We start from the raw sequence: 27,227 nt of genomic DNA on the forward strand, positions 1-27,227 counted from the left end.
GCGGTGCACCCCCATCCGCAGCCCCATGGCTGCCAGGGGTGGAGCCCTGCTCTGGCCAAACTGGTGATGCTGGGCTGGGAGGCATCGCGGGGTCAGGGGGTTGGGGTGTATCACAGGGATGGCGGAGGCCGCAGGACCCCAGGGAGATGCCACGGAGCCCTGGGCACAAAGGGGCTGGGGAGGGGCCAGGGCTGGGGGGCACAGGGCTGGGGAGGGACAGGGCTGGGGGGGCACAGGGCTGAGGGGGGACAGGGCTGTGGGGGGGACAGGCCTGGGTAGGGAACAGAGCTGGGGGGGTGGACAGGGCTGGGGGTGCAGGGCTGGGGGTGACAGGCCAGGCGTGGGGACAGGCGGCAGGCTCACCTTGCTATCCTTGCACGGACCCGCCCCCAGGGGAGACAGAAGGTCGGAAGGGGGCCAAGCCTCGCCCCAGGTTCCCAGCCGCCCCCCACCCTGGTGACCCCAACCCCACAGAGGCCCCCGGGGCCCAGAACTCACGGGGCGGCGTGTGCAGCTCCCCTCGTGCAAAGCAGAGGCACAAGAGCTCCTTCAGGCACAGCCATGACACCTGCCGTGGACTCACATCGGCAGCTCGGATCCTGGCTGGGGAGGATGAGGAGGATGGATGCACACATCGCTTCGCAGACGCTCCTAGAAATTCCCATGGAGAGCAGGTGGGCAGGACTCGCGAGCACGCCCCGGCCCTGCGGGGAGGCACCTGTGCCGCCCACCGCTCTGCCCGCTGGCACCAGCCGAGGCCGCCCGCTGCCAGCCCGCTGCCAGAACCGCGTCCTCCCCGTGCCAGCCCTCCCCGCGAGCGCCAAGATGAGAACTCCAGCAGGGAAGGCCGTGCCAGCGGGACCCTCCTATCATCCTCAGAATAAAAAGCCAGTGTCCTCCAGCAGTAGAAAATTGCAAATAAAAAGTTTAATTTCAGAAACTGAGTTCACCATTTATAAATACACTAAAACATAGTCAATGCAAATCCAGATTAATAATAGGTACAGTTTTTTTTAACAAAACAACTTTTCTAAAAGGTCATAGGCAAATGAGTAACTTGCTTCATCCAGAGTATTTAATCGGTTTGAAATAAGAAAACGAACCCTTCTCTAGATGTGGAAGCAAAACTTCTGAAGAGAGATCATTGTTAAAAGACTCTGACGATGGACGCCTCGTTGTGTCCTCGGGCTTCACACCCGGCGATGGCTGGTCCTCCCTATCATATATATAAAAAAAGCTAAACGCCTAAGGCTAGTCTTACACTGCAGTACGGCAGTCTCCTCCCTGTTGATGAGCCATCTCTTGTAAAAAGAATTTTATACATAATTTGATCAAATTGGGGTCAGTGGGGTCAGTGCACAAATTTCAAAGGATAGCTTCCTGGTGTGGAGACAGCAGGTCCGAGGCGGGGCATCCTCGTGGGCCTGCTGTGAACGGCCCCTCGCGTGGGCTCATGACCCAGGTCGGGGCCTCCGCGTGAGCCGACCACGTAAAACCTGAATGGGGAGCACAGACCAGGAACGCGCTCTTTAACCAGATCGCTACATAACCGACGTTCCAGGGCACGTCTTAATTTCATCTTCCGATGCCACACCTCTGTTGCGGTCAACAGTTATGTTCCAGAATATTCTCTGTACTCCTTGACATAGAGCCTGCAGTTAGAAACTGCTCAGCCAGGATGGCTTGAACTCCACCTCCTATTTACAGAATTCACTTAACAGCCATAAAGGCCGTTCTGTTGATTTAAAGCAATCTTTAACTAAAATACAGTACCTGATTCGTGGTTTTTACATAATTGAATAAAAAGCCTAGAGAATAAAATTGTTTACATCTCCTCTGCCCTTCTAGTAAGACAAATTACTAACCCCCAACTTTTAAAAAACTTTACAGTTATGAATGAAACCCTAATCATCGTTATTTCATCATCGGCAAGACAGGCTGTTCCTAGTGGGCCCGTGGGGAGCCCGCGGTGACACCCGGTCTGCAGGACGGGGAGTAAGGCACTCGTAGACATTACAGTGACGCTGGACGGGGAGGCTCGTGCCCGCCTCGGGATGCCGGCTGCGACACCCCGCATGGCCCCGCCCGGAGCGCGCCGCCACCCCGGGACGGACGGCTGGTGCCAGGTGAGCGACAAGCTGTGGCCTGGTGGTTCCGCTGTGAGTGTCAATACTGAAAGTATATCAAGGGAAGATTCACTTTCAAGAAGATCAGTTTTTCAAAATGTTCCATCGTGAGCCTGGACTGGCCGAAGCCACCATTCTCCGTGGGTGTGCTGAACAGCCTTTCAGAGGGTACGATACTGGGGGGGCAGCCCAGGAACCTGACGGCCAGGGCGGACAGGCCCGGCCAGGCCGACTTCTTCAGGTTCCAGTAGGTGAGGGGGTCACAGCTGTGTTCGAGCACCTCCTCCTCCAGATACGCAAGCACCATGTCCTCGGGCACCTTCGTCTTTTCCCTGGGGCCCTTCTTCGTCATCTTGGCCATGAGTGACCACAGGTTCTCCTCCCCCACTGCGTCTTTCGAGGGGGAGCCTGGGTCACACCCGTTGGAGACAGGCGTGTCCTCTGAGGTAGAATTGAGCACTTCCAGTTCCCTGATTAGATCCTGCTTGTACTGCTCCGCCTCCTCTTCCGAGAACAGGGAGGCCTTGTAGCGAGGGTCCAGCAACGTGGCAAAGATGTACCTCGGGTCGTGGAGGGTGGCAGCCAGCCGGCTCACCATGGCTTCCTTCAAGGACTTCAGCATGGTGTCGATGCCCATCGTCTCCTCAAAGAGCATCTCGATTTTCCTGTTGAGGATGTGGATCATGGGGATAACCTGGCTGAGCGTGGACACGTGGGTGCTCATCTCTCGACTCGCGGCATCAAAGGGCTTCAGCGCGTGGCACACGGACTGCATGACCTCCCACTGGTCACAGCTGATCAGCTCTCTGAAGTTGCACTCGATCGACATCTCGTTAATCGCCCGTTTCTGTTCTATGAGTCGCTCAAGCATGTGAAACGACGTGTTCCACTTGGATGGGACGTCTTGAATGAGGTGGTGCTGGGGCAGCTCGTACTCCTTCTGCAGCTCGGCCAGCTTCTCTTTCGCTTTCGGAGACCGGTGGACCCGCTCGCATATTTTCCGTGCGATGCTGAGGAGGTTCTGGACCATCCGCTGGCTCTTGATGGCCTCGCTGACGACCAGGTTGACTGTGTGGCTGAAGCACTGCACACTGGCGCGCTCCCCCTCACTCAGCGTCTTCCCGATGCTCGGGTTGTCGGTGACCGTGATCCCAATCTGAAGGCCGGTGGACGTCACCCAGGCCTCCCACCAGCACTCCAGCTGCTTCCGGATGCTGTTGCCGCTGTAGTCACAGTCCACCTGAGACACGTCCAGCAGGGCTGAGCAGTGGTGGTCCTCACAGTACGGCCGGGCCGATGACGCGAAGGTGACCCAGTGGGCGGTGAGCGTCAGGTACTCACGAGTCTGGTTACTCATCCATATTCCGGACGTGAAGTGGATCACGCCGCTCTCCGCTTCCTTAAGGTGTGACAGGACGATCTGTTTCACATTATCGTACATGCCTGGGATGGCTGTCCTGGAGAAGTAAGAAGGTGAGGGCAAAGAGTACTGAGGTTTCAAGTATTCGAGCAGCCGGTTAAAGCCAACATTGTCTACAAAAGAATATGGCTGGAGGTCAAGTGCAATCATTTCAGCTATGAGACTTGTGATTTTTTTGGCAACTGGATGAGAATCATAGAACTTCTCGTTGGTGTCGTCGAAGGAGGAAGCTCCTGACAGCTGTGCGCTCAGGGGCCCGCGGAGGCTGGGTGAGGAGGCCCGCGCCGCCCTGGGCACGTCGGGCTTGAGCACGCTGCCGTGGAAGCGCTGCAGATGGCGCAGCAGGCAGCTGGTGCCCAGGTTGGTGGGCTTCTTCCCCCGGCTGATGGTGCGGCCGCAGTGCAAGCATACCACCTTGGTGGGGTCCGCAGAGCAGATGGAGAAGTGATTCCACAGCTTGGAGGTCTTCTTGCTGTTAACGGGAAATAGAACCTGATTGTTTTTCGTAACCATAGTTGGCAAGTCAGTCAACTTGGAGGAGGAACTTTCTGCAGAAGCCAAGGTGGCGTAGGGAGAATTTGCCAACCCAGCACCCAGAGAGCCCTTCTGGTTGCCCACGACGTCTGGGTGGCGTCGGTAGAGGTGCCGCATCAAACAGCTGGTGCCCACGTCACCCCTCTTGCCCCGGCTGATGATGCAAGCGCAGTGTCTGCACACCGCCTTGAGGCTGTCCATGGGCGCCAGCGAAAAATGCTGCCAAACCTCCGACTTCAGCCTCTTCATGACCTTCTTATTCTGCTGGAACACAGCACCGCATTCCAGCAGGCTGGGGCTCATCCCGCCAGCCTGCGGCTTCTCGGGGGAGGATGCCAGCGAGGCCTCACCCACATCGTCAGAGGACAGCGCCGACGCGTCTTCCATCAGCGTGTCCCCGGCGTGCAGGTGCACCTGCAGGTCCTCCGTCAGCCGGTCAGGGGAGGAGGACGCGGAAGGGGACTCCTGGACCAACTTTCCCGGAGAGGACGACACGGAGCTCGGGTCCCCGTCGGGCGGCGGCAGGGCGGGCAGCAGGGTGGGGGGCACGGCGTAAGGTGGTGGGAGTCCCGAGCCCCCGTTCTCCTGCAGCACGATGGAGCGGTGTGCCCGCCACATGTGCCTAATCAGGCAGCTGGTGCCCAGGTCCTTGCCGTTCTTGCCCCTGCTGAACTCGTTCATGCAGTGGATGCACACGGCCTTGGAGTTGTCCAGGGGCGACAGGTAGAAGTGCTTCCACACAGCCGACCGCCTCCTGGAGCCCGAAGTGCTCTTGGGAGGCGGGGGATTCCTCTCCGCCCCGTTCTCCGTGCTGTCCTCGCAGGGGAGGGAGGGCATGGGGGGCGGGCCCCCCGGGGCCTCCTCCCTGCCGTACTTGTCAGAGGCGGGCGCGTCGGAGGGGGCTTCTTCCGAGGAGACCGCAGACGCAGACTCCTCCGTCATGTCATCAGGGGACGGGGCCTTCAATGCCAGTTTCGGGGCGAGGCTGACGGGCGAGAGCACGGCGCTCAGGTCCCCGGGGTCGGTGGGCTGCGGCGGCAGCCGCAGAGGAGGGGGTGACAGGGAGGGCAGGCCCGGCACGCCACCGTTCTCCTGGACGAGCACTGTGGGATGAGCCCTCCGCACGTGTCTCATGAGGCAGCTGGTGCTCAGGTCCTTCTCGTTCTTCCCTCGGCTGAACTCCTTCATGCAGTAGGTGCAGATGGCCTTGGTGCTGTCCCGTGGGGAGATGAAGAAATGCTTCCAGGCCGGAGACTTCTTCCTGGAGCTCACGGCCCGGCCCGAGAGGAGGCTCTGCGTCACAGCCTCCATGGCCACGTCGTACAGCGTGCTGCTGTACTGGGAGAACAGGGAGCCGTACTCCTCCTCCTGGTCGGCAGCGGGGCACTTCCCAGGCGGCCCTCTGGCCTCCGCCCGGCCCCCGCCACCCTCAGCCCGGTTCCCATCCGGCTCCACTTTAAACTCCACTCCTTCCAAACTGTGATTAGGGATTTGAACATCATCTTCCTCTTCTATTTTAAAATTTATTTTATCAGAAACAAATTCACCATCCCTTCTGGGACGCGTCTCCTGGTTGTTCTCCATGACTGACCATAACTACTCTGGCTGCTTCCTCCTGTTCTCTTAGGTGGGTGAAAACCTGATCCAAAGCCTCATCTGTGCCCCCCAAATGTACATTATCTTCAGCTCTTAAAAAATAATTCCATCTTTCGAGATGCGTGTGAATGTGGCTGATGATAAATCTGACCGAAGAGGGCATGTGGCTGGAGGGCAGGCCACTTCACCTCAGGGTGCAGAGCGCCACCTGCCCGCAGCCTCACCACAACCTGCTTCTTGGCGCAGACACCAACTGACACGGCGGAGACCCGCGTCTTGTCCTGGGAACTGGGCCGCTGTCACCTGGACAGCACAATGACCCTTCGGCATCATCTGTAAAAGAAGACAGGATCAAGGTTAGCACTGACCTAAGTCGCACATTTCCAACCAACCCGTCACGGCTACACAGGCCTCAGTACGCCTAGGAAAGTTCCATCACCAAAAGGTACAATCCAGAGCACTGGCTCCTTGACATCTCACAATCCTCTTATACGAGGAAAATGCCCTAGGACTACAAAATAAGCGAAAAATAAAGACAGGAGTTGAAGTGTCAAGGATCTACTGGTCAAGGACCGGGGAACAAGAATACCTCGACCACGGCCGGCAGCTGGGGGGTCCTGTGGGGCCCAGAGCCCCCGAGAGCCACTCTCCTGTCACTTTGCTCTCAGAGTTAATGTACCAAGTGGGGACCAAACCCCGCCGGCCCAGGACATAACCAACTCAGACTACACGCTGAACACCTAAGAGGGAGCCCGCGTCCAGCCGTGTCCCGCCTGTCCACTCCGCAGGCACCACAGCATGACACGGGCACTGGGACGGGACAGTGGCCCTGGGAACCGCCGCACCACAGTGAACGCTTGCAGCCAGTGTGCAATGGCGCCGGGGCAGGCGTGTGAGCAGGACAGGCTGGGACGGAGCGGGCTGGCACACGGGTCGGGGACGGGGTGCACACGGAGGGATGTGCGGGCAGTGGCGCACGGACAGGCCTGAGACGACAGCAACCAGGGCCTCCCCGCGCCCGGCAGCAGAGATGGCAGAAGGAACATGCTGACATATGAAAATAGATTCTAGAAACCTACTATAGACGTATGTTGTTTCTTCCTACAGGACCAGGGGTTTAGTGTAAACACAGTTGGGAGAGAAACACTTAACACGACCCATAATCAGCAGCAGAATGCCGGTGGGGCCCGACGGCGCACCCCCCCATAAACACCAACAAGGAGGAGGACTCAAACGGAGAAGCAAAGGCAGGCAGGGAGGAGCGAGTGTCACGCAGCGGCCCCAGGGCTGTGTCGGGGCACCAGGTGCCACCAGCACGCAGCCCTCTGGGTGGCCCAGCGCTCCGGCCCATGGGGTCTCTTGGCGGCTGCCCCGCCGCCTGGGGCCTGGCACAAGCGGGCCCTGTGCGGTCAAGCTGCCAAGGGGACGATGCGCTCACTGCCTGGCCCGCGCCCGCCCCGCTCGCGCCCGCCTCCGCCCCCGCTGGCCTGGATGAGGCTGAAGCACACCGGGCACCCGCCTCGAGCACCCGAGGCCGGGCCGGCGCGGGCAACTGCGCCTCGGCCATAGTGCAGGGAGGACACCACATCCACTGGCACAGCGGCTGCAGGGCAGCCCGAGCCCTGGGGGTCTCCGCACCTCGCCCGCCGGGGCCAGCTGGCTGCCCTCCGTGTCCCTGAGCCCCCGCACGGCCACCGGGGCCGTGGGGATGGCCTGCACCTGGGGCACTGGGTGGCACGATGGAGCAGTGAGGGCTGCCGTCTACACCCTGCCCAGCGGGCCCCATGGCCCTCAGCCCCTGCCCAGGACCGCCCTGGCCCTGGACTCGCCCACTCGGCCGCACGGTTCTCTCACCATGTTCACATGGACATGCCCGCTAGGAGGCCAAGCACCGCCAACCAGGGCTGGCCCCAGGCAGCACCCAGGTGGCCACCCCAGCCAGGCAAGCCGTGGCCAAGGGCCAGGAGGCAAGGCTGCGGGGCCGGCCCAGGGCCCTTGCAAACCAGCACACTACCAACGCGAATGCTGAAATGCCAGGCTCACCTGGCGCCTGCTGCACAAAGCAGAAAGTGCAGCCACCCTAAAACAGTGTGCGCACCTCACAAGCAGCTAGCTCCTGCCAGAAGCAAATTCACGTTTTTCAGAAAACATCCCAAATAATGAATTGCTCAAAGTTCGGGCAAATACTCAGAATGAAAAATTAGCTTACAAATAAGATCTCAGTAAGCACAAAGGAAGCAGGCCACCAGGAGCAAGAGCCAGCAGCAGCACCAGGTTTACAACAACGAAGACTTCCTGGTGTCACCACGGAGCACAGAGTGATTATATGGACCTGTGTTTGTAAAACAGTATGTGTAATTACATAATTCCTAAGAAAAATTACATGTATATATAAATTATATATATATATATATATTTTTTAGTACAGAAGCCAAACAAAAATGACCAAAACATAAGACACTATAAAAACAAGAAGTCAGGGGTCCCTGGGTGGCGCAGCGGTTTAGCGCCTGCCTTTGGCCCAGGGCGCGATCCTGGAGACCCAGGATCGAGTCCCATGTCGGGCTCCCAGTACATGGAGCCTGCTTCTCCCTCTGCCTGTGTCTCTGCCTCTCTCTCTCTCTCTCTCTCTCTCTCTCTGTGACTATTATAAATAAATAAAAATTAAAAAAAAAAAAAAGAAGTCAGTTTGGGAAAAGACTTTTTAAAAATTACAATTTTAGGTTTACATAAATCAAAACCACAATGAGACACTCACAGGATGGCGACACTCAAAAAGACAGATAATAACAAGTGCTGACAAGGATCTGGAAATACGGTACCCTCACCCACTGCCACTGGGATGAAGATGGGGTGCCCCCCTGGAAAACCACTCTGGCAGCTTCTCAAATGTATAAAAAGTCACCACAGCAATCCAGCTGCTGTGTAAATACCGAGGACAGACGAAAATGTCATCGCTCAAGAACCTGTGCGTGAGTGGCATCGGACAAAGAGTGGAAACAGCCCAAATGTAATCCACAGCAGAAAAAGTGTGCGGCAGCGCTACCTCCGCAAGACCGTGCTGGCCACGACAGAGGAACCGCGACGAGCTTGCTGGACCGAGCTCAAAGAAAGAAGCCGGACACTAAAGGTCGCACACTGACTGGGTGACAGAATTCACATGCAATACTCACAGAGAGGGGTGTCCAGAGGCAGGGAGGTGAGCGGAGGCCAGGGGCTGGACTGGTAATGGGCAGGAAGCTTCCTTTAGAAGGAATTAAAGATTCTGGAATCAAGCCACCCGGATGGCTCAGCGGTTTAGCTCAGGACATGATCCCGGGGTCCTGGGATTGAGTCCTATAGGAGGTCCCGCATCGGGCTCCCCGCAGGGAGCCTGCTTCTCCCTCTGCCTGTGTCTCTGCCTCTCTGTCTCCCAGGAATACAAAAATAAAATCTTAAAAAAAAATCTGAGGACAGTTGGAGAAATGTGAACACTTAGTGCATATTTGAATCCCACTAAGAAAGTATTTATTTGGAGCATGAAATGGTACGGTATTTGGACTTTCCTGCAAAATAATCTGATTTGGTGCTGGGGCAGACAGAAGGCATACATGAACCATGCACGTGCGGATGCTCACGAACAGGCACAGGGCAGCCGTCACTGGATGCGCGCCATGGTTCTACTTGTGGGTATGCTCAAAATCTCCACAATGAAAAGGATTTTAAAATTACAGCCAATACACTCATGAAAATAAAAGAAAGTTCCTTTTAAAACATTGACAAATCAGATTCAGTAGTACCAACGGGACTACTCCAAGGCTGCAAAGTTCATTTAACATTTGAAAATAGGTTAATATAATTCACCACAGTCAGAGAATGAAAAACCGCACCATCATTTCAACAATGTGGGAAAAACATGATACAATTCAACACATTCATGATAAAAATTCTCAGCAAATGATAAACAAAAGAAAACTTCATTAACCCTATAAAGGACACGTGAGCCTGGAGTCCCTGTTTGCTTCTGCTCAGTGACAGAGACTGAACACCGTCCTGAGGTCGGACGAGGGTGTCCATCCCTGTTGCTCCAGTCAGGGCCACGCTGGCAGCAGGAGCGGAGCAGGGGGCTCCAACAGAAAACAGATAGGAGACGGACTATCTAATGGAATGGCCGGGAATGGCCTGCATTCCCAAGAAGAAACAGCAAGGAGGGCCGGGAATGGCCTGCATTCCCAAGAAGAAACAGCAAGGAGAATCCTCAGAAGGGCACAGACTCAGCAGGAGGCTGAGAATAAAGGTCTCTCAGGAGCCATCCCAGCGCAGCCTCAGCACAAGCCCCAAGAGGGGCAAACTGCAACTAATTTAATCATGTCCTAAAACAAGTCTCAACAGAACTTACAGGAATGTAACAACACCCTGCACACAATAAAGTAAAATTCAAAATGGCTAGCATCAAATAAAAATTACCAGACACACAAAAGAGCAGGAAAACATGACCCCCTAACCAGGAGAAAATCACTGATGGGCACAGACCCAGCTAGGACGCAGATGGTCAAATCCAGCTAGGACGCAGATGGTCAAATCTGGAGACAGGAATATTAACACAGGCATTACGAACACAAAGGTATAATGGTACAATGTGCGGAGGTAAATGATAACATGCAGATATAATACACGGAAATAAAACAAGAGGAAACACAGAAAGGAAAAAAAAAAACTGGAAAATTTAAACCATGAGAATCAAACAACACTACTGGGTGAAAAGACAAGGTGTAGAATGAGAGAAAATATTTGCAAATCATATATCTGATAGAGGGTTAATATCCAGGAAAGACAACTGCTACAACCAAGCCAACTACCCAACTCACAAATGGCCAAAAAGCACAAGGAAAGAGGCTTGATGTCATTAATCGTTACAAGAAGTGCAAACCAAAGTACTAAGATCACTTCGTGCCCACCAGGATGGCTGGTATTAAACAGCAATAGTAAGAAAGGGAAAAAGTGTTAAGATGTACAAAAACTGGAGGTGTGTTCCTTAAAGCCTGATACCGCTGAGCATCTTCCACGCATATCTACCATTCACAGCTCTTCGTGAAATATTTGTCTGTGCTCTCGCTAGGCTGGGCAGTTCTTGATACGAGTTCTGAGAGCTCCCCACGAATCTGCAAACAAGCCCTTTATCACGTATGTGATTTGCAAATATTTCCCCCCAGTCTCAGGCTTGTCTTCTCTTCGCAGTGTGTTTTGAAAAGCAAAAGCTAGGGATCCCTGAGTGGTGCAGCGGTTTGGCGCCTGCCTTTGGCCCAGGGCGCGATCCTGGAGACCCGGGATCGAATCCCACGTTGGGCTCCCGGTGCATGGAGCCTGCTTCTCCCTCTGCCTGTGTCTCTGCCTCTCTCTCTCTCTCTCTGTGTGACTATCATAAATAAATAAAAATTTAAAAAAAAAAAAAAAGAAAAGCAAAAGCTTTTAATTTTAATAAAATCCAATTTACCAATTTGTTTTTTAGTGGATTGTGCTTTTGGGATTATACTAAGAAATCTTTGCGTAACCCTAGTCACAGAGATTTCCTCCTGTGTTTTCTCTTCTAGAAGTTTTACCACTTTGTGTTTTATATTTAGATCTTTGAAACATTTAAATTTATTGGCTTGTATATGAATATCTAATTGTTCTAACACCATTTGTTAAAAAGACTTCCTTTTCAACAAAGGATGAATACCTTTGTAATTTTGTTGAAAATCAGTTGTATGTAGACATACATATATGGCTTACGTGCACACCAAGGTTTGAATAGTGTTGATAGCAGCTGTTTACCTACATAAATAAGATTAAATGTGTATGCATATTTATTCATCAGACTGTATACTTTAAATGTGTGATTTACTGAATGTAAATAAATCCCAATCTGGATAACGTGAGAAACACGCGTGTGTGTCTCTGCCCTCGGGTCCTGGCACGGAGCTCCTGAGACCCCGGGGACCTCCTGGGAGCCTGGAGTGTTTGCTGCTGATGAGGCGATTTGGGTGGGCTCCCGGGTGGGGAATGGTCACCAGACACGCCGAGCTGCGATCCCAGGCTGGGGGTTCAGGGAACACCTGATCACGCCTATGTGATCAAACCGCCATGAAAATCCCACACGTGTGGGGTATGGGGTTCAGGGGACCCGTAGGTTGGGGAGCACATCCGCGTGCTGGGAGGGTGACACACCCCAACTCCACGAGGACACAGACGCCTGTGCTGGGGCCCGCCCTGCATGTCTCCACCCACTGCTCACCTGTATCCTTCACCACAGCTGTCACTGAGGATCAATGAGGAGAGGAGTGGGCGCTCCCCCGAGGTCTCTGAGCCGCTCCGGGGAGCAGTGGGACTCCAGAAAGGCTCGTGGTGGTCCCATGGAGCCGCGCCGGACAGAGGCTGTGGGTAACCCGGGGACCTGCCCCCCGTGGGACTCAGCCCTTCCCTGCGGGATGTGACACAAACTCTGGGCAGATGGTGTGAGAGGTGAGTGCAGCCGGAGGACCCCCCGCGGGGTTGGAGACCTGGTCTCGGTGGGGAAAAGCACCCACACATTCGTGACCAGAAGTGTCTGTGACTGGAGAGTGAGTTAAGGAGAAATGGGAGTTTCCCTAGACACACAGAAAAACTTTTTTTAAAAAGGCAGGGATTGTCAGATTGGATAAAAAATCAAGACTAACTCTATCACTCACAGGAAACAAACTATTTTTTTAAAGATCTGATTTATTTCAGAGACAGAGAGCAGGAGAGAGCATAAGCAGGGGGAGCGGCAGGGGCAGGGGGAGAAGCAGACTCCCGCTGAGCCCGGAGCCCAACGCGGGGCTCGATCCAGGACCGAGATCACGACCTGAGCTGAAGGCAGAGGCTTAACCATCGCTTAACTGAGCCACCCAGGCTCCCCAAGAAATAAATTTTAAACATAAAGACACAAACAGGTTAGAAGCCAAAGGACAGAAAAGGTGCACGTGCTGATACCAACCACAAGAAAGCTGCAGTGGCCGCATTAACCTCAGATGGAGATTGAGGATGACGTACCAGGGACAACAGGGACTCTGTGAGAAGGGACAACGGCCAAGTCACCAGACGCGCACACGGCAGAGCTAAAGGGAGACGAGACAGAGTCACAATTAGAGATGTCAATACATCTAATTCAACAGTCAACTAAACAGGTAGAGAGAGCGTCACCAAAGGCAATAGAAGCTTTAAAAATGCCACTGTCGCCTGACCTAATTGACAGTTATTGAACTGTTCAGCCAACAAAAATAGAACCCGTGTTATTTACAGATGCACACAAAACGTTCCTCAAGATCCACTGTTCTCAGGACAGTAAAGCAAACTTCAACGAATGTGAAAGAACTGAAATCAAAGGTCTTTGACAAGAAATCAACAATAGAATATCTGGGAAAATCTGGAATGTTTTCTTTTTTTTTTTTAATTTTTATTTATTTATGATAGTCACACACACACACAGAGAGAGAGGCAGAGACATAGGCAGAGGGAGAAGCAGGCTCCATGCACCGGGAGCCCGATGTGGGATTCGATCCCGGGTCTCCAGGATCGCGCCCTGGGCCAAAGGCAGGCGCTAAACCCCTGCGCCACCCTGGGATCCCTGGAATGTTTTCAAATAAATAACCCTTCCACATTAAGCCAAGGGTCAAAGGCAAAAGTCAGGAAGAACAGGAAAGGAAATTTCATGCCAAAGTAAACCGAGAGAAGACAACAGTGAGAAAAGATGTAAAGTCACTGAAATGAAACATTGCTTCTTTGGAAAGGTCAGTAAGATGGAAGACAAATCACCAACACCAGGACCCAAGACGGCTGCCAGGCTGGACCTCACAGGAAAGAAGGGTAAAATATGGAAATACACAAATAACTTTATGACAATAAATTCAGCCAACTTAGATGAAACGGACAAATTCCTGGAAAGACACATGTTATAGAAACTCACTAAAGAGGTAAGCCAAGTGTGTATTTAAAAAATTGAGCCTGGGCAGCCCGGGTGGCGCAGCGGTTTAGCGCCGCCTTCGGCCCAGGGCGTGATCCTAGAGACCCAGGATCGAGTCCTGCATCGGGCTCCCTGCATGGGGCCTGCTTCTCCCTCTGCCTGGGTCTCTGCCTCTCTCTCTCTCTCTGTCTCTCATGAATAAATAAAATCTTTAAAAAAAAAAAATCTTCCCTTAAAAAAAAAAATTGAACCTATAGTTTAAAAACCTTCCCAAAAGAAGCTCCAGGCCCAGTTGGCTGCACTGGTTACCAAACACTGACGAGAAAGAATCAGTGAAACACAAACTCTTCTGTAAGATCCAAGAAATACTTTCCAGCTCTTCATGAGGCAGTGTCACCTTGATACCAAAAATCAGAAAGACACTACAAGAAACAGATCCACGTCCCTATGATCACAGGAAGATGTCAATAAACTTAGCAAGTTCTTAACATTTACCAAATCAGGGGGCGCCTAGGTGGCTTAGTCAGTTGAGCCTCGGACTCTGGATTTCGGCTCAGGTCATGATCTCAGGGTGGAGGGATTGAGCCCCCTCCGCCCCTCTGCCCTGCCCTCCCACCCTCACTCTCTCCCCTCTCTAAAATCAATCAATAAATTTTTTTTTCTAAAGTTATAGGTAACATATGAGTAAAAATATTAACAGAATAACGGAGGAAGGCCTTGGTCACACGACAGAGAAAAAACCACATAACGACACTTCTGCCCCTACTCCTGACAAACGTGCTCAGCACGGCAGTGGCCCGAGGCCACCTGGGGGCACGCCGGCTGCCGCACAGTGCCTGGGGCCCGCCAGCGTGAGCCCGCAGCACGGCCGCCCAACCGCACTCCCACAAACGCTGTACTGGAGCCCAGGCAACAGGCGGATGGAAAGGACAGGGGACACCGCTGTCCTTCACCAAAGACAAGCCATGTGTGTAAGCAAGCCGAGGCCTCTGCAGAAGACACTGGTCACCCCGCGCAACTGCCCCTGCGCTGCCCACCTCGCCCCCAGCACTCCCTTCTGTGTTCCTGTGCCACACTGTCCTCTGTCCTCTGCAGGTGGCGAGGTGGGTCCCTAGCCCTCCGGGCTGCAGGAGCGCACCCTTCTCCCTTCCAGGCTGACAGTTCGTCCCACAGCGACCTGGCCCTCTCGAGACTCCTGAGGCAACACAGAGGGATGACGGGGATGGTAAGAGCTAATACTGAGTGCTTCCCACGGGCCATCTTTTCAGAGCCTAGCCTGCAGTATCTCATTTAAAGCACGGGACAGGGGCCCCGGGGTGGCTCAGTGGATTAAGCCTGCAGCTCATGATCACGGGGTCCTGAGCTCAAACCCCACATCAGGCTCTGTGCTCAGCATGGAGCCTACTAAAGCTGTTCCCTCTGCCCCTCCCCATGCTCGCTCGCTCTCTAAAATAAATACATACATACAGAAACCCCGTAAAAATGTTTTGAGGACAGTTTACTTTGCCTTTTCTGCAAAGAGAGGCTGAGAAACCTGTCTAGGGCACACAGGCGCGAGGTGGCAGGGAGGAGAACTGCAAACAAGTGTGGGAACAAGACGGCCCGACAACACAATTCCCAGCATGAATGAAAGCCTGCAGACCACAGGCTTGAGAATCCATACAAAACCCAAGATTTTCAAGATGTGCTGAAAACAAGAGATAAAACAGATAAAAATTACAAGGAACAGAGGAACGTGTTTAAATAACACCAGAATGATGAAATCAGCAAAATCTGGATTATGGGAAATTCTTCAAGACAAACAACCCAGTTTCCTTAACAAACAATTTATACTTGAATCCTGACCTTAACTAGCAAACTATATATGAATATTTTTTAGACAATGTGGGAAATCTGGATACTGAATACTGCATAAGAAAGATTATTGTTGTTTTTTTTTCTTAAAGATTTTACTTATCTATTTGACACACAGAGAGAGGGGGAGAGGGAAAAACAGGCTCCCCGCTGACCAGGGAGCCCAATATAGGGTCAACCCAGGACCGTGGGATCATGATTGGAAGCAAAGGCAGACACTTCACCGACTGAGCCGCCCTGGTGTCCCCATAAGAAAAAAAAAAAAAAAAAAGATTAGACAGACTGCTGACTTTTTATGAGAAGTGATGTGAACCAAGAGAAAAAGAATGATACTTCAAAGTTCTGGAGAAAGGGCCAAACTAGAATTTAATACTCAGTGAAAATAATCCTACAGAAAAAAAAAGTTTTTTTCAAAGAGCTTATTTGTTCACGAGAGACCGAGAGAGGTAGAGACCCAGGCAGAGGGAGAAGCAGGCTCCCTGCGGGGACCCCGACTCGGGACTCGATCCCAGGACCCTGAGGTCACGCCCTGGGCTGAAGACAGATGTGCCACCGCGGAGCCGCCCTGCGTCCCTCCCACAGAAATTGATATAAAATAAGCAGACCATCAGACAGATCGAAGACAGCATGTGTCAGCCGGTGGCCTGCCCTGGAGGGGATGCGCCAGGGGGTCCATCAGGCAGGGGAACACGAGCCACGGGGCTCATGAGCAGGCAGGAGGCAAGTACAACGGAGAGTGAAGGTGGGGTGCGGAGTGGCACCTGATGTGCTCTTCGCATGTGCCCCAAGCTCGCCCAGCGGAATTCGTTCAAACCATCAATACGCATGGACAGCTACACGCACATGCGCCATGACAGAAACGCACGCTCACCCCGGCACCTCCCGTCTCAACCCCACGTCCCAGGGTCATGGCCGCTCCCTTTATCCATATCTGGAACTTGTCGCTGCAACAGTGAGAACTCAGGTTCCCCTTAGCCTTGAAAGAGGTACTTATTCGCTAAGTCCTACGGCACCCAGAAGGTAGTTTCTGAGAGCTAAGCATCCGTTACCCGGAGGAGCGAGCTTCCGCTGTGGAGATGTGGAGACAGCGGTTTGCATGGGCTTGTCTTGGGCCGGAGGCAGGCAGCCCTGCAGGCGTCCTGAGCAGGTGTCCTGGAGCCAGTCCTGGGGCAGGCGTCCTGGGGCCAGTCCTGGGGCAGGCGTCCTGGGGCCAGTCCTAGGGCAGGTGTCCCGGGGCCAGTCCTGGGGCAGGCGTCCTGGGGCCAGTCCTGGGGCAGGTGTCCTGGGCAGCCTCCTTGGAGGGTGGCTCTTGCATGCATTTCAAACACAACTGGGTCCACTTGTTCCCGGTGGGAAGGGCACAGAACTAGAAGAGCAAGGGCCCCCTCAGGAGGGTAGCAAGGCCAAGGTGAGACCAGCGAGGGGTTTCCTTCAGTCCCAAATAGAAGCACAGAGAACAAGCCAAGCATGCATCAGAGCCCGTGTGGGGTCAGGTGGGTGTGGGGGTGGCCGCCGCGGGCGTGTGATACCCCGAGCAGCCGGGATTGGTTGGAAACCGAGAGGGCCAGTGGCCGGGGGGCGACACAGCGGAGGGAAGGGCCGGGAGGGCCCGGGGCGCGGGGCAAGGGGCCAGTCACAACTGCGCGAGGGGCACTGGCTCAGGAAAGGCCGTGCCTCCAGGCCTGCCACCTTCCTGGCCACACGAAGTCCCTGCCACTGCACTGCCGCCTCCCGACCTTCGTCCCGGGCCCAGAAAAGCCGCACTCACAGGCCACAGCCGTGACGAGACGGGCCTGAGAGCCTGCGGGGAGGACAGCCCGCTCCCCGGGAGCTCTGGGAACAAGCAGTTCCGCCTTCTGCAGCACAGCGCCGGCAGCTACGATCCGGCGGGCCAGGAAGAGCCCGGGAGGGGTCGGGGGGACACCCGGGAACCAAGATGCCCATGGGGGCTCTGAGCTGCTCTGGCAAACTCCCGCACCCATCCGGAAGGGCGCACAGCCCAGGAAGCACCTACACTCCCCGCCCCACCCCGCCCCTGCTGCCCCTGCGCTGCTGCGAGCACAGGCCGGAAGACAGGGCAAGGGGCTCAAGGTCGGAGGCACACGCGCACACGCAGCCCCTGGCCAGATGGCACACCCAGCAGTTCGGGCTCCCTGCATGGAGCCTGCTTCTCCCTCCTGTGTCTCTGTCTCTCTGTCTCTCTCTCTCTATGTCTATCATAAATAAATCAATCTTTAAAAAAAAGAAAGAAAGCCACAGGAGAAACAGACTACAACAAAACAAGATTCCAGCAATAACACCAAACACAAAGGGGAGGATGATCTGATGTCCAGTTTTCAACAAAACCAAGTATGACAAAAGCAGGAAAGCATGGCCCACACACAGGGGAAAAAAACAGTCCACAGGAGCTGTCCCTGAGCGGGCCCAGATGTTGGACTTACTAGACAAAGACTTTAAATTGGGCATTAGAAATGTGTTGGCTAAATTAAAGGAAATGGTGTATAAAGACAACATATAAAACAAAGAATATCGTGTCTCACCAAATAAATAGCAATACAGACAGAAAAATTGCAGAAGAGAACCAAGCAGAAATCATGATGCTGAAATGGAGAAGTTACATGAGGAACACTCAGGAGAGGGCTTCAGAAGCAGGCAGAAAGACCAGCAAACCTGAAGGCAGGTCAGCCACAACAGGCGGATGGGAGGCCAGCAGGGTTGCAGAAGACGGGCCAGTGCCGTCCACTGCCCCGCACCAACAACCACCCCACCCATGCCTCCCTCACCTGCACACAAAACACCACATGCTAGGCCAGGAAACAAGCATTACTACATTTTAAAAGGGCTGAAACTATACAAGTATGTCCTTTCTCCATAGGGCAGTTAGATTATAAAACAGTAACAGAAGGAAATTTGAGAGATCAATAAATATTTGGAAATAAAAGCACATTTCTTTTTTTTTTTTTTTTTAAGATTTGTTTATTTATTTATTCAGAGAGAGAGAGAGAGAGAGAGAGAAGCAGAGGACACAGGCAGAGGGAGAAGCAGGCTCCATGCTGGGAGCCCAACGCGGGACTTGATCCAGGGTCTCCAGGATCATACCCCAGGCTGCAGGAGGTGCTAAACCGCTGCGCCACTGGGGCTGCCCTAAAAGCACATTTCTAAATGATCCATGTGTCAGAAAGAAATTACAAGAGAAATTAGAAAGTAATTTCATTTCATCCAAATGAAAGTAACATAACACATCAAAATTTATAAGATGATGAAGTGCTCAGGGAAAAATGTATAGTTTGAAATGCCTATATTAGAAAAGAAAAGCCTCAAATCAATAATGTAAAGCATTTCTTCAAAGTATTCCATCCAAAACCATAGAATACACATTCTTTTCAAGTGCACGTGGATGGCCACAAAAAAACCCTAAAATCATACTGAAGTGTTGATTCACTATGTTGTAAACCTGAAACTAATAGTGCACTGCGTATATTACCTTACTGGAATTTATTTATCTTTTTAAAATGTTTTTATTATTTTATTTATTTATTTGAGAGAAGAGTGCACACAAGTAGGGGTAGCAGCAGAGGGAGAGGGAGAAGCAGACTCCCCCGAACAGGGAGCTTGATGTGGGACTCAATGCCAGGACCCCTGGGATTATGACCTGAGCCAAGATATTCAAACACTGAGACACCCAGGTGCCCCGACTAACTGGAATTTATTTATATTTGTTTTAAAAAATATTTTATTTATTTATTCATGAGAAACACAGAGAGAGAGGCAGAGCCACAGGCAGAGGGAGAAGCAGGCTCCCTGGAGGGAGCCCGGTGCAGGTATCAATCCTGGGACCTCAGGGTCAAGCCCTGGGCCAAAGGCAGACGCTCTACCACTGAGCCACCCAGGTGTCCCACTAATTGGAATTTAAATAAAAACTTTTTAAAATCTGAAATCATATTTTATATATTAAAAAAAAAAGCAAGCATTAACCATAAGAACAAAAACAAAAACAAAACAAAACAAAAACCCTGGAGAAAAAAGGCAGGAAAAGAGACAATAATAAAGATTAGAATGGATATTAGTGACATGAGAAACAGAAAGGTGATACAGAACATCAACAAAACCAAAAACTGGTTCTTTTATAACATTGTGAAAACTGACAAATCTTTAGCTAGATTAACCAAGAATACAAGACAAAGTTTGAGAAAATGTGGGAATGTTAGCACTGATTCCTCACAAATTGAGTGAAATATAAAAAATACTATGAACAACTACATACCAACAAGCTCAACAACTCATGGACAATGGGAAAGAGACTTGAGAAGAAAGAAAACCAGAATGGACCCTATAAATAAGTACAAAGATCCAATTAGTGATTTCAAATCTTTCCACAGGAAAATCATAGGCCCCAATGGCTTCACTGGTGAACTGTTTCAAACATTTACAGGAGAAATACTATGGCTTCTCCACACACTCTTTGAAAACAGAAGAGGATATGACACTGTCCAGCTCAGCCCAAGAGGCCACATCACCTGGACCCAAAGCCCGAGAGCAGCAGCAAGGACGAGCTACTGGTCACCACATACACAAAGGAGGCCCCACAGTTTTCACAGGATAAGGAAGCATCATGAAGCTAGAAGTTGCTAAGTTGTATCTCCTTACATGTCAAAAAACCCACTAACATCAAATAAATATAAAAGCGACAGAATAACAGCCCCGTCAGAAGGCCACGTCCTAACCCTGACATCTGGGAGTATGCTGGGTTACATGGCCAGGAGGAATTATTAATCAGGCTGCATGTGGAATTAGGGAAGATTACCCCGGCTTATTTGGGGGGCCCCAGTGTGATCACAGGGTCTTTACAGTGCAGGAGGCAGAAGAGAGACAGGGGGTGATGCCATCAGGAGAAGGGCCATGTTGGGGTGCCTGGTGGCTCAGTCGGTTAAGCGTCTGCCTTTGGCTCAGGGTCCTGGGATCCAGGCCCAGGTTGGGTGGGGCTCTCTGCTCAGCGGGGAGTCTGATCCTCCCTCTCCCTCTGCCCCTCCCCACTCATGCACATGCGTGTGCTCTCTCTCATATAAATAAAACCTTAAAAAAAAGAACCCACACAATGTGGTGCTGCTGACTTTGAAGACTGAGGAAGGGGTCCACTGGCAGAGGACATCTTTCTGATGTCCTCCAGAAAGAAAGGGAGCCTGGAAAAACCCCAGCGTGACCCATCTCAGATTTGACCTCCAAAGGTATGTTGTCTTCAGCCACTCAGTTTATTAAAACAGCACCAGAAAATGAATACAATAAGCAGCAGAAAGAATTAAGGTCAAATCTCACAAAAAGATAAGAGAAAAAATAATGAAGAGCAGAAAGCATCTCCACAGATTATGAAACATCAGAAATCATAACCTCAAATTAAACCATATGAAAACTGCAACTTCTTTCAAAAGAGGCTAAAAATATTTAAAAATAATACAAAAGGACAACCTAAGTGAGGCTAGAAGAACACTGAAATGAGGTTATGGGTCTTAGGAAAACATGGGAAATAAAAGTAAAATAGTTTTTCGAGAATAAACACGAAGCTAGAAGCACCATGGGAACAAATAAACTCCACAACTGATTACTGAAGAGAAACAGAAGAGGAAAAGAATTTTTTTTTAATGAAAAAGGAGGAATAAAAAAGACCCCAGAGAAGTAAATGGAAAAGACGTAAAGAAGATCCAACACACACATAATCAGAGCACCTCCCCGACTCACAAAAGTGGAGGGGACAAAGCCAGGGAATAGAAAGTAAAAACCTAAAAACCTTCCGTGGAGCCCCATAATGATAGAACATGCCGTGTGGAGGACAAATCTATGCTGAACGATGGCAAAAATGCTGTTCAGGCAAAAAAAAAAAAAAAAAAGTCATTTTTACAGTAAAGAAAGCAAATTTACAGGGTGCCTGGGGAGCTCCATCAGTTGGGCATCTGCCTTCAGCTCAGATCATGATCTCAGGGTCCTGGGATCAAGTCCCACATTGGGCTCCCTGCTCCTCGAGGAGTCTGTTTCTCCCTCTCCCTCTGTTGTTCCCCCTGCTCGTGCTCTCTATCAAGTAAATAAGTAAAATCTTAAAAAAAAAAAAAAAAAAAAAGAAAAGAAAAGAAAGAAAAGAAAAGAAAATTACCATGTGTTTGATTGACAGCAATGCTTTATGCTGGAAGACAAGAAAATAGTATTTAAGGTTTTTGAAGGAAAAAAATGTGAACTGAAGACTTTACAACCAGTCAAACTGACTTTCAAGTACAAAGGACACATAAAAGCTATTATCGACATAAGAATTCAGGTAATATTTTCCGTGCGACCTTCCAAGAACCCCAGGAGAGAAGACATCTGAACCAGAAGTCAGGCGTGAGCCTTTAGCGTGGGTTTCCTGGCAGAGCTAAGGCTCACAAGGGTCTCTGGGAGAGATGCGCTAGGCTCTGAAATGACTGGAGGATGGAGGGACGGCAGGTCTGATGCAAACAGTAACTGCTGAGTCACGATATGGGGTAGTGTCACTGCTGGTGCCAGCCCGAGAGAGTGACACCGGCAGCGACAAGACCGTAAACAAGCAATTAGCGATGGCCTGGTGCTCTCCTGTCCTCCACCCTAGAGAACCTGGGTTCCTGTGGACAAGGGAGGTGGGGACATAACGTACAAAAAGTCCAATGAACAACGTTACTGCCTGTGGTCAGAGTACACACCCTGGCTTTGTCCACCGCAAAGATCCAGAAACCACCACCGATCCAACAGCACTGAGTGTTCCTCATGGGCAGATCGTGCTTCTGAACACCATTTCCCCTTAAAACAGACGGGCCCCCTGTAGAATGGCTCCCCCAGGTCTGGGGCGGGAAGAGCACATGCCATGCCGGGGCATCGTCGCACACCAGAGAGCAAGGGACCTTTGGGAACAAGCTGAGATTGTGTCCAAAGTGTGCAGCGCCAGCTTACAGAGACCCCTGCTGCCCAAACATGACACAATCTCAACACAAACGGGGACCGTGAATAAGATTTTAAAATTCACCCAATATGTTTAAAATCTGAGTTCATAACCTCAGTGGGTCACCTTTGGAGGATGACAGAAAAGTGATTCATTATTTTGAAAACTGGTAAAGAGAAGAACCAAGCATTTTTACCTGGGGTGTCCTGCAAACACTACAGACCCAGGTACCAATGACGACAGCTCCCCCTTACAGGAGTCCAGCTCAGGAACATGGAAGCAGCCGCTCGGCCAGAACATCACAACGTCACCGTCTATAATGTGTTATGAATGAACACTTGTACATCTGGGCATCGTTGGCTCCCGGCATCACACAGGAGAGACACCAGGGGCACCTGGGCGCCTCAGCCAGGTGAGTGTCCTACTCTCCATCTCAGCTCAGGTCTTCATCTCAGGGTTGTGAGTTCAAGCCCCGCTCTGGGCTCCACGCCGGGCATGGGGCCTATTTTAAAAAAGAGACACCACACACAGGCACCTCCTCAACACGACACCCTGTGAGGGAGTCTCACCAGAGGCCAAACCCAAATCTTATCAAACCTCTATATCCAAGGACGGATTTCAAGGAAACCAAGGACAGATCAAAGTACACTGGAGGACTGCCATCAGCAAAGTCTCGACGGGGAGAAACACAAGTCCGACTGCGAAAAACTTCACGGGGGCTAGCGGGGAGCTACAGATAATACTACAACAGCTTCTGAATAAACACGGGAACGTTAACTCCTATTTGGAGGGATGCGATGGGGTCATCAAACTATGAAGGAAGGAACTGCGCTAAGGGTGAGGTCAGCAGTTACGTCAGGAGGAGGGAAGCTGGGACACAGGACAGGGACGGGATACAGGGGAGGATTCTGGGGCCAGCAAAAGTTTACTTCTTCACCCAAGTGATGATCACAAAGACATCCATCTTATAATAACCCCTCAAGCTATACATTTACTTCACACAGTCTCTGTGTCTGTGCTATACCTTAAAATTAAAAAGGCTTGGGGATCCCTGGGTGGCTCAGTGGTTGAGTGTCTGCCTTCGGCTCAGGTTGTGATCCTGGGACCTGCGATCGAGTTCCACATGGGGCCCCCACAGGGAGCCTGCTTCTCCCTCTGCCTATGTCTCTGCCTCTCTCTGTGTGTCTCTCATGAATAAATAAAAATAATTTAAAAATTAAAATTAAAAAAATAAAGAGAAAACAATAAAAATTACAATGAAAAAATACTCTTATAATCTTGATTTAGAGCAAAATAGATCAAGGGAAGATGGACAAATCAGACTACACTAATATTAAGCAGCTAAAAAATCATGGAAATATGAATTAAAGCCACAATCACGTATGCCTTGTCAGATGGCTACATGCACGCACACGTGCACACACACACACACATACTCCGGCCTGACAACACTGGTGAAGGCCTGCGACAGACAAGCACCACCACACTGGGGTGCGCTCGCTAGCACCTGGTAAGACTGAACTCCACATACGGTATCATCCCATGACCAATCGGGGTCACACAACCAAGATGCTGCCGATGTGCAGAGAAGGACAAACCCAGGAAGGTTCATGGCAGTGTTCACAACGGTCAAGGGCTGGCTGCCGACTATATGCACCTGCCGCGATAGGTCCTCGCGGCGGGATATCCTACAGCAATGAAGGTAGAGAAACTGCCATCATACCAGCAATCCAGCTAGAAAGAACACACACTGCGGGATCCCAGGATACGAACAACAGTGGTACAAGCTGCCAAAATTATTAACTTTAGGGCTGGGGGGATGGGGGCACAGGGGCAATTTTCCATCTCTTGACCTGGTGACCATTCACTGAGATGAGCACTTCTCTGCATGTATGTGATGCTTCACAGTAAGAGATAAGGGGCGCCTGGGTGGGATTTCAGCTCCGCTCAAAACCTCAGGCTCGTGGGATCAAGCCCCACGTTTGCTTGTCCCTTTCCCTCTACCCCCCACCCTGCTCACGTGTGCACGCTCACTCTCTTTTTGAAATAAGATCTTTAAAAAAATAAATAAAAATAAGAGTTAAAAGCTGGAAATCATCTAGGCATCCCTCAGCAGAGCCACCTGAGTGGCCCCCGATGCATCTGTCCCACCTGAGCAGGAGGGAGTGCTCCCATGGCGGCCCACATGGCAGAGGAGAGGTGGCCCAGATGCCCTGGGTGTAAGCGTGTATCCAGACATATATGTCCTGAAGAGTATATGAAACTTAACTGCAATAATCATGAAAGACTTCCACTTTCGACTTTCTACATTTCTCTATTACTTTGCTAATTTTGTTCATATTATTTCATAATCATAAATAGCAATGATGTTGCTAATTTAGGAAAAATACTGTCATTTGATCTAGCAGTTAACTACTACAGAAAATATTTGCCTACTATTTCAGCACAAATTAAAGAAAAAAAAGAAGCAAGTTATCTTTGGTTTTCAAACCACAAAAGGATTATGTTACTGTGGCAGTTTTCATAATTCTAACATATGTGTAAAGAATAATTTGGTTTTTGCCACCTACCCCAAAACTCTGAAGAGGATTTCCCTGGAAGGCATCTGGAACTAGTTACGCCCTGGTTCTGACTCGACTCTCCAGCAAACAGAAATAGTGTAATCAAGGACACTGCGGAAAACACAGGAGCCTTCCGGAACCAACGTCGTCGCTGCCCTCGCAGCCTGGCTCCCCCAGGACAGGTGGCCGCCCCAGCTCTCTGCACCCCGAGGGCTCCCGGATGCTGGGCACCACAGCGATGAAGGAATCCTATTGTGCTCGGACGGTGAGCGCACAGATCCCAAATTAGGATGAGAGCCGGGGAGACGGAAAGAAGGCACCCCAAACCAAAGTCTCTGGACTCCATCGTACTTTTAGTTTCAAACAGAAAAATACCAAAAAGTAAAAGGAAGCTAATCAGAGGATCCTTTCCATAGGCTAGAAATGGTAAAATGCATGGCAATGTTCTCACTTGGAAAATCGATTTACTTTTTATTGAAAGAATGAAAGAAACCACCTTCCGACTCTGACGCGGAGGCAGGAGCGGCGGCGCGGGGGCCAGGCCAGCCCTCGCTGACTTCCAGAACACAGCGTCTATGTCACGATCGCAAACGCTCTGGCTACCAAACACATCTGATTTAAAATATATTTTTCCATTTTTTACATTGAAATCAAAGCCTATTAAAGGAACACTACAAAACATCAGGTCTCCCTGGGTCAGGCTGGCAAAGACCCAGAGCTGGGAACACCCTCCACCCTGAGGCTCTGAGTAGCAGGGCACTAACATCACATCCCCGCACCCAGGGGACCCCAAGTATGAAACAACACGTGCCCCCGGAGCCACCGTGGCGGGGCAGTCAAAGCTGGAAAACCACCCTCCAGGAAGGCCGGGAACACAGAAGCCAGAGGCAGGCACAGTGGAAACTGTACATGCTACCTTTTATGACAGATGAGAGAGGAAACCAGAATTTCTGCAGGAAAAACAGAAATAAAAACAGTTGCCTATAAAAAGTGGAGGAAACAGGGATGTAAGATTTCTGCTATCTTTCATATGACTTTGACTTTTGAGCCACGTAACTATTTTGAACATAAAATTTAAAAATTCCAAACTGAAACAAAAAAAACTAACTGTATATAAAATAGGCAACATAACCACAGACAAAAGAATATTCATCAAGAGGCTTGTTGTCAAACACAGTACTTTATCCATAGTCAACTTAGGATGCACCAAGAACACAAGCACCCTGGGGGCGCCCTGCCGGCTCCATCGTGGGGCCTGGGGCTCGGAGCTTGCCCCGCAACTCTAGATCTCGAGGTCTGAGTTCGAGCCCCGCACGGGTGTAGAGATACTTAAATAAAATCTTAAAAACAAACACCAAAAGTGCCTTAAACTTTGCTAAGGAGCCCCATTAGTAGTAGTGACACAGTATTGTAATTTTACACCCTATCTTACGTATACTTGTTTTTTTTCTTTTTTCTTTTTTAATATTTTATTTATTTATTCAGGAGACACACATAGACAGGCAGAGACATAGGCAGAGGGAGACGCAGGCTCCCTGTGGGGAACCCGATGTAGGACTCGATCCCTGGACCCCGGGATCACACCCTGAGCTGAAGGCGAATGCTCAACCACTGAGCCACCTAGGTATCTCCTCTTACATATACTTGAACATAAAACAAATAATTATGCCAATGACAGTAAGAATCAAGATTTTCAGGATAAGGAAAAGATAAATTTTCTAAATCAAAGAAATTAGGTAAATCCATATAATTTCAAACTTGCATTAAAAATATTGGTATGGAGATCCCTGGGTGGCTCAGCGGTTTAGCACCTGCCTTTGGCCCAGGGCGGGATCCTGGAGCCCCGGGATCGAGTCCTGCATCGGGCTCCCTGCATGGAGCCTGCTTCTCCCTCCTCCTGTGTCTCTGCCTCTCCCCCTCTCTCTGTGTCTATCATAAATAAATGAATAAATAAATCTTTAAAAAATATATATATACATATATCGGTATGAACTGACAATGCTTTAAAAAAAAGTTCCCTACTTCTGTCCATCAGCTGGGTCCTTACAGCAGCAATAATACGCAAACACAGTGAACACACCACCACGGAGCCCTTGGTTTCCAAATACTTTTCTGCACAGAAAGGGACCACAGCGCTCTGGAGCAATTGCTGCTGGCAGGTGGGAAAGGAGCCAGGGAAGTGCTCTCAGAATGATGGAGGGAGGACAGGAGCCCGCTCAGCGGGGCACCCAGCTGCTCAGCTACAACCTGCTCAACTACA

The 27,227-nt window shown here is 50.9% G+C and overlaps 1 protein-coding gene across 6 annotated transcripts in view; it reads right to left on the bottom strand.

The window, feature by feature from the left end:
• Positions 1–907: 907 nt before the first annotated feature.
• The window catches only part of ZBED4 (zinc finger BED-type containing 4), a 31,112-nt gene continuing 4,792 nt past the window's right edge, over positions 908–27,227 (bottom strand). For 2 of the 6 annotated variants that reach the window (XM_072741030.1, XM_072741032.1), the window contains exons 2-3: positions 12,706–12,770; positions 908–6,009 (exon numbers count right to left, since the gene is read on the bottom strand). In XM_072741030.1, the coding sequence (XP_072597131.1) occupies positions 2,167–5,664 (3,498 nt within the window). In that variant the 5' untranslated portion in view covers positions 5,665–6,009; positions 12,706–12,770 and the 3' untranslated portion in view covers positions 908–2,166. Of the gene's footprint in view, positions 6,010–11,929; positions 12,282–12,649; positions 12,771–27,227 lie in introns of those variants that run through there. The other 4 variants (XM_072741028.1, XM_072741031.1, XM_072741029.1 and 1 more) reach the window with 3 other exon arrangements.

This window comes from Vulpes vulpes, chromosome 16, assembly GCF_048418805.1.
Source record: "Vulpes vulpes isolate BD-2025 chromosome 16, VulVul3, whole genome shotgun sequence".
In the NCBI taxonomy this organism is placed as follows: Eukaryota; Metazoa; Chordata; class Mammalia; order Carnivora; family Canidae; genus Vulpes; species Vulpes vulpes.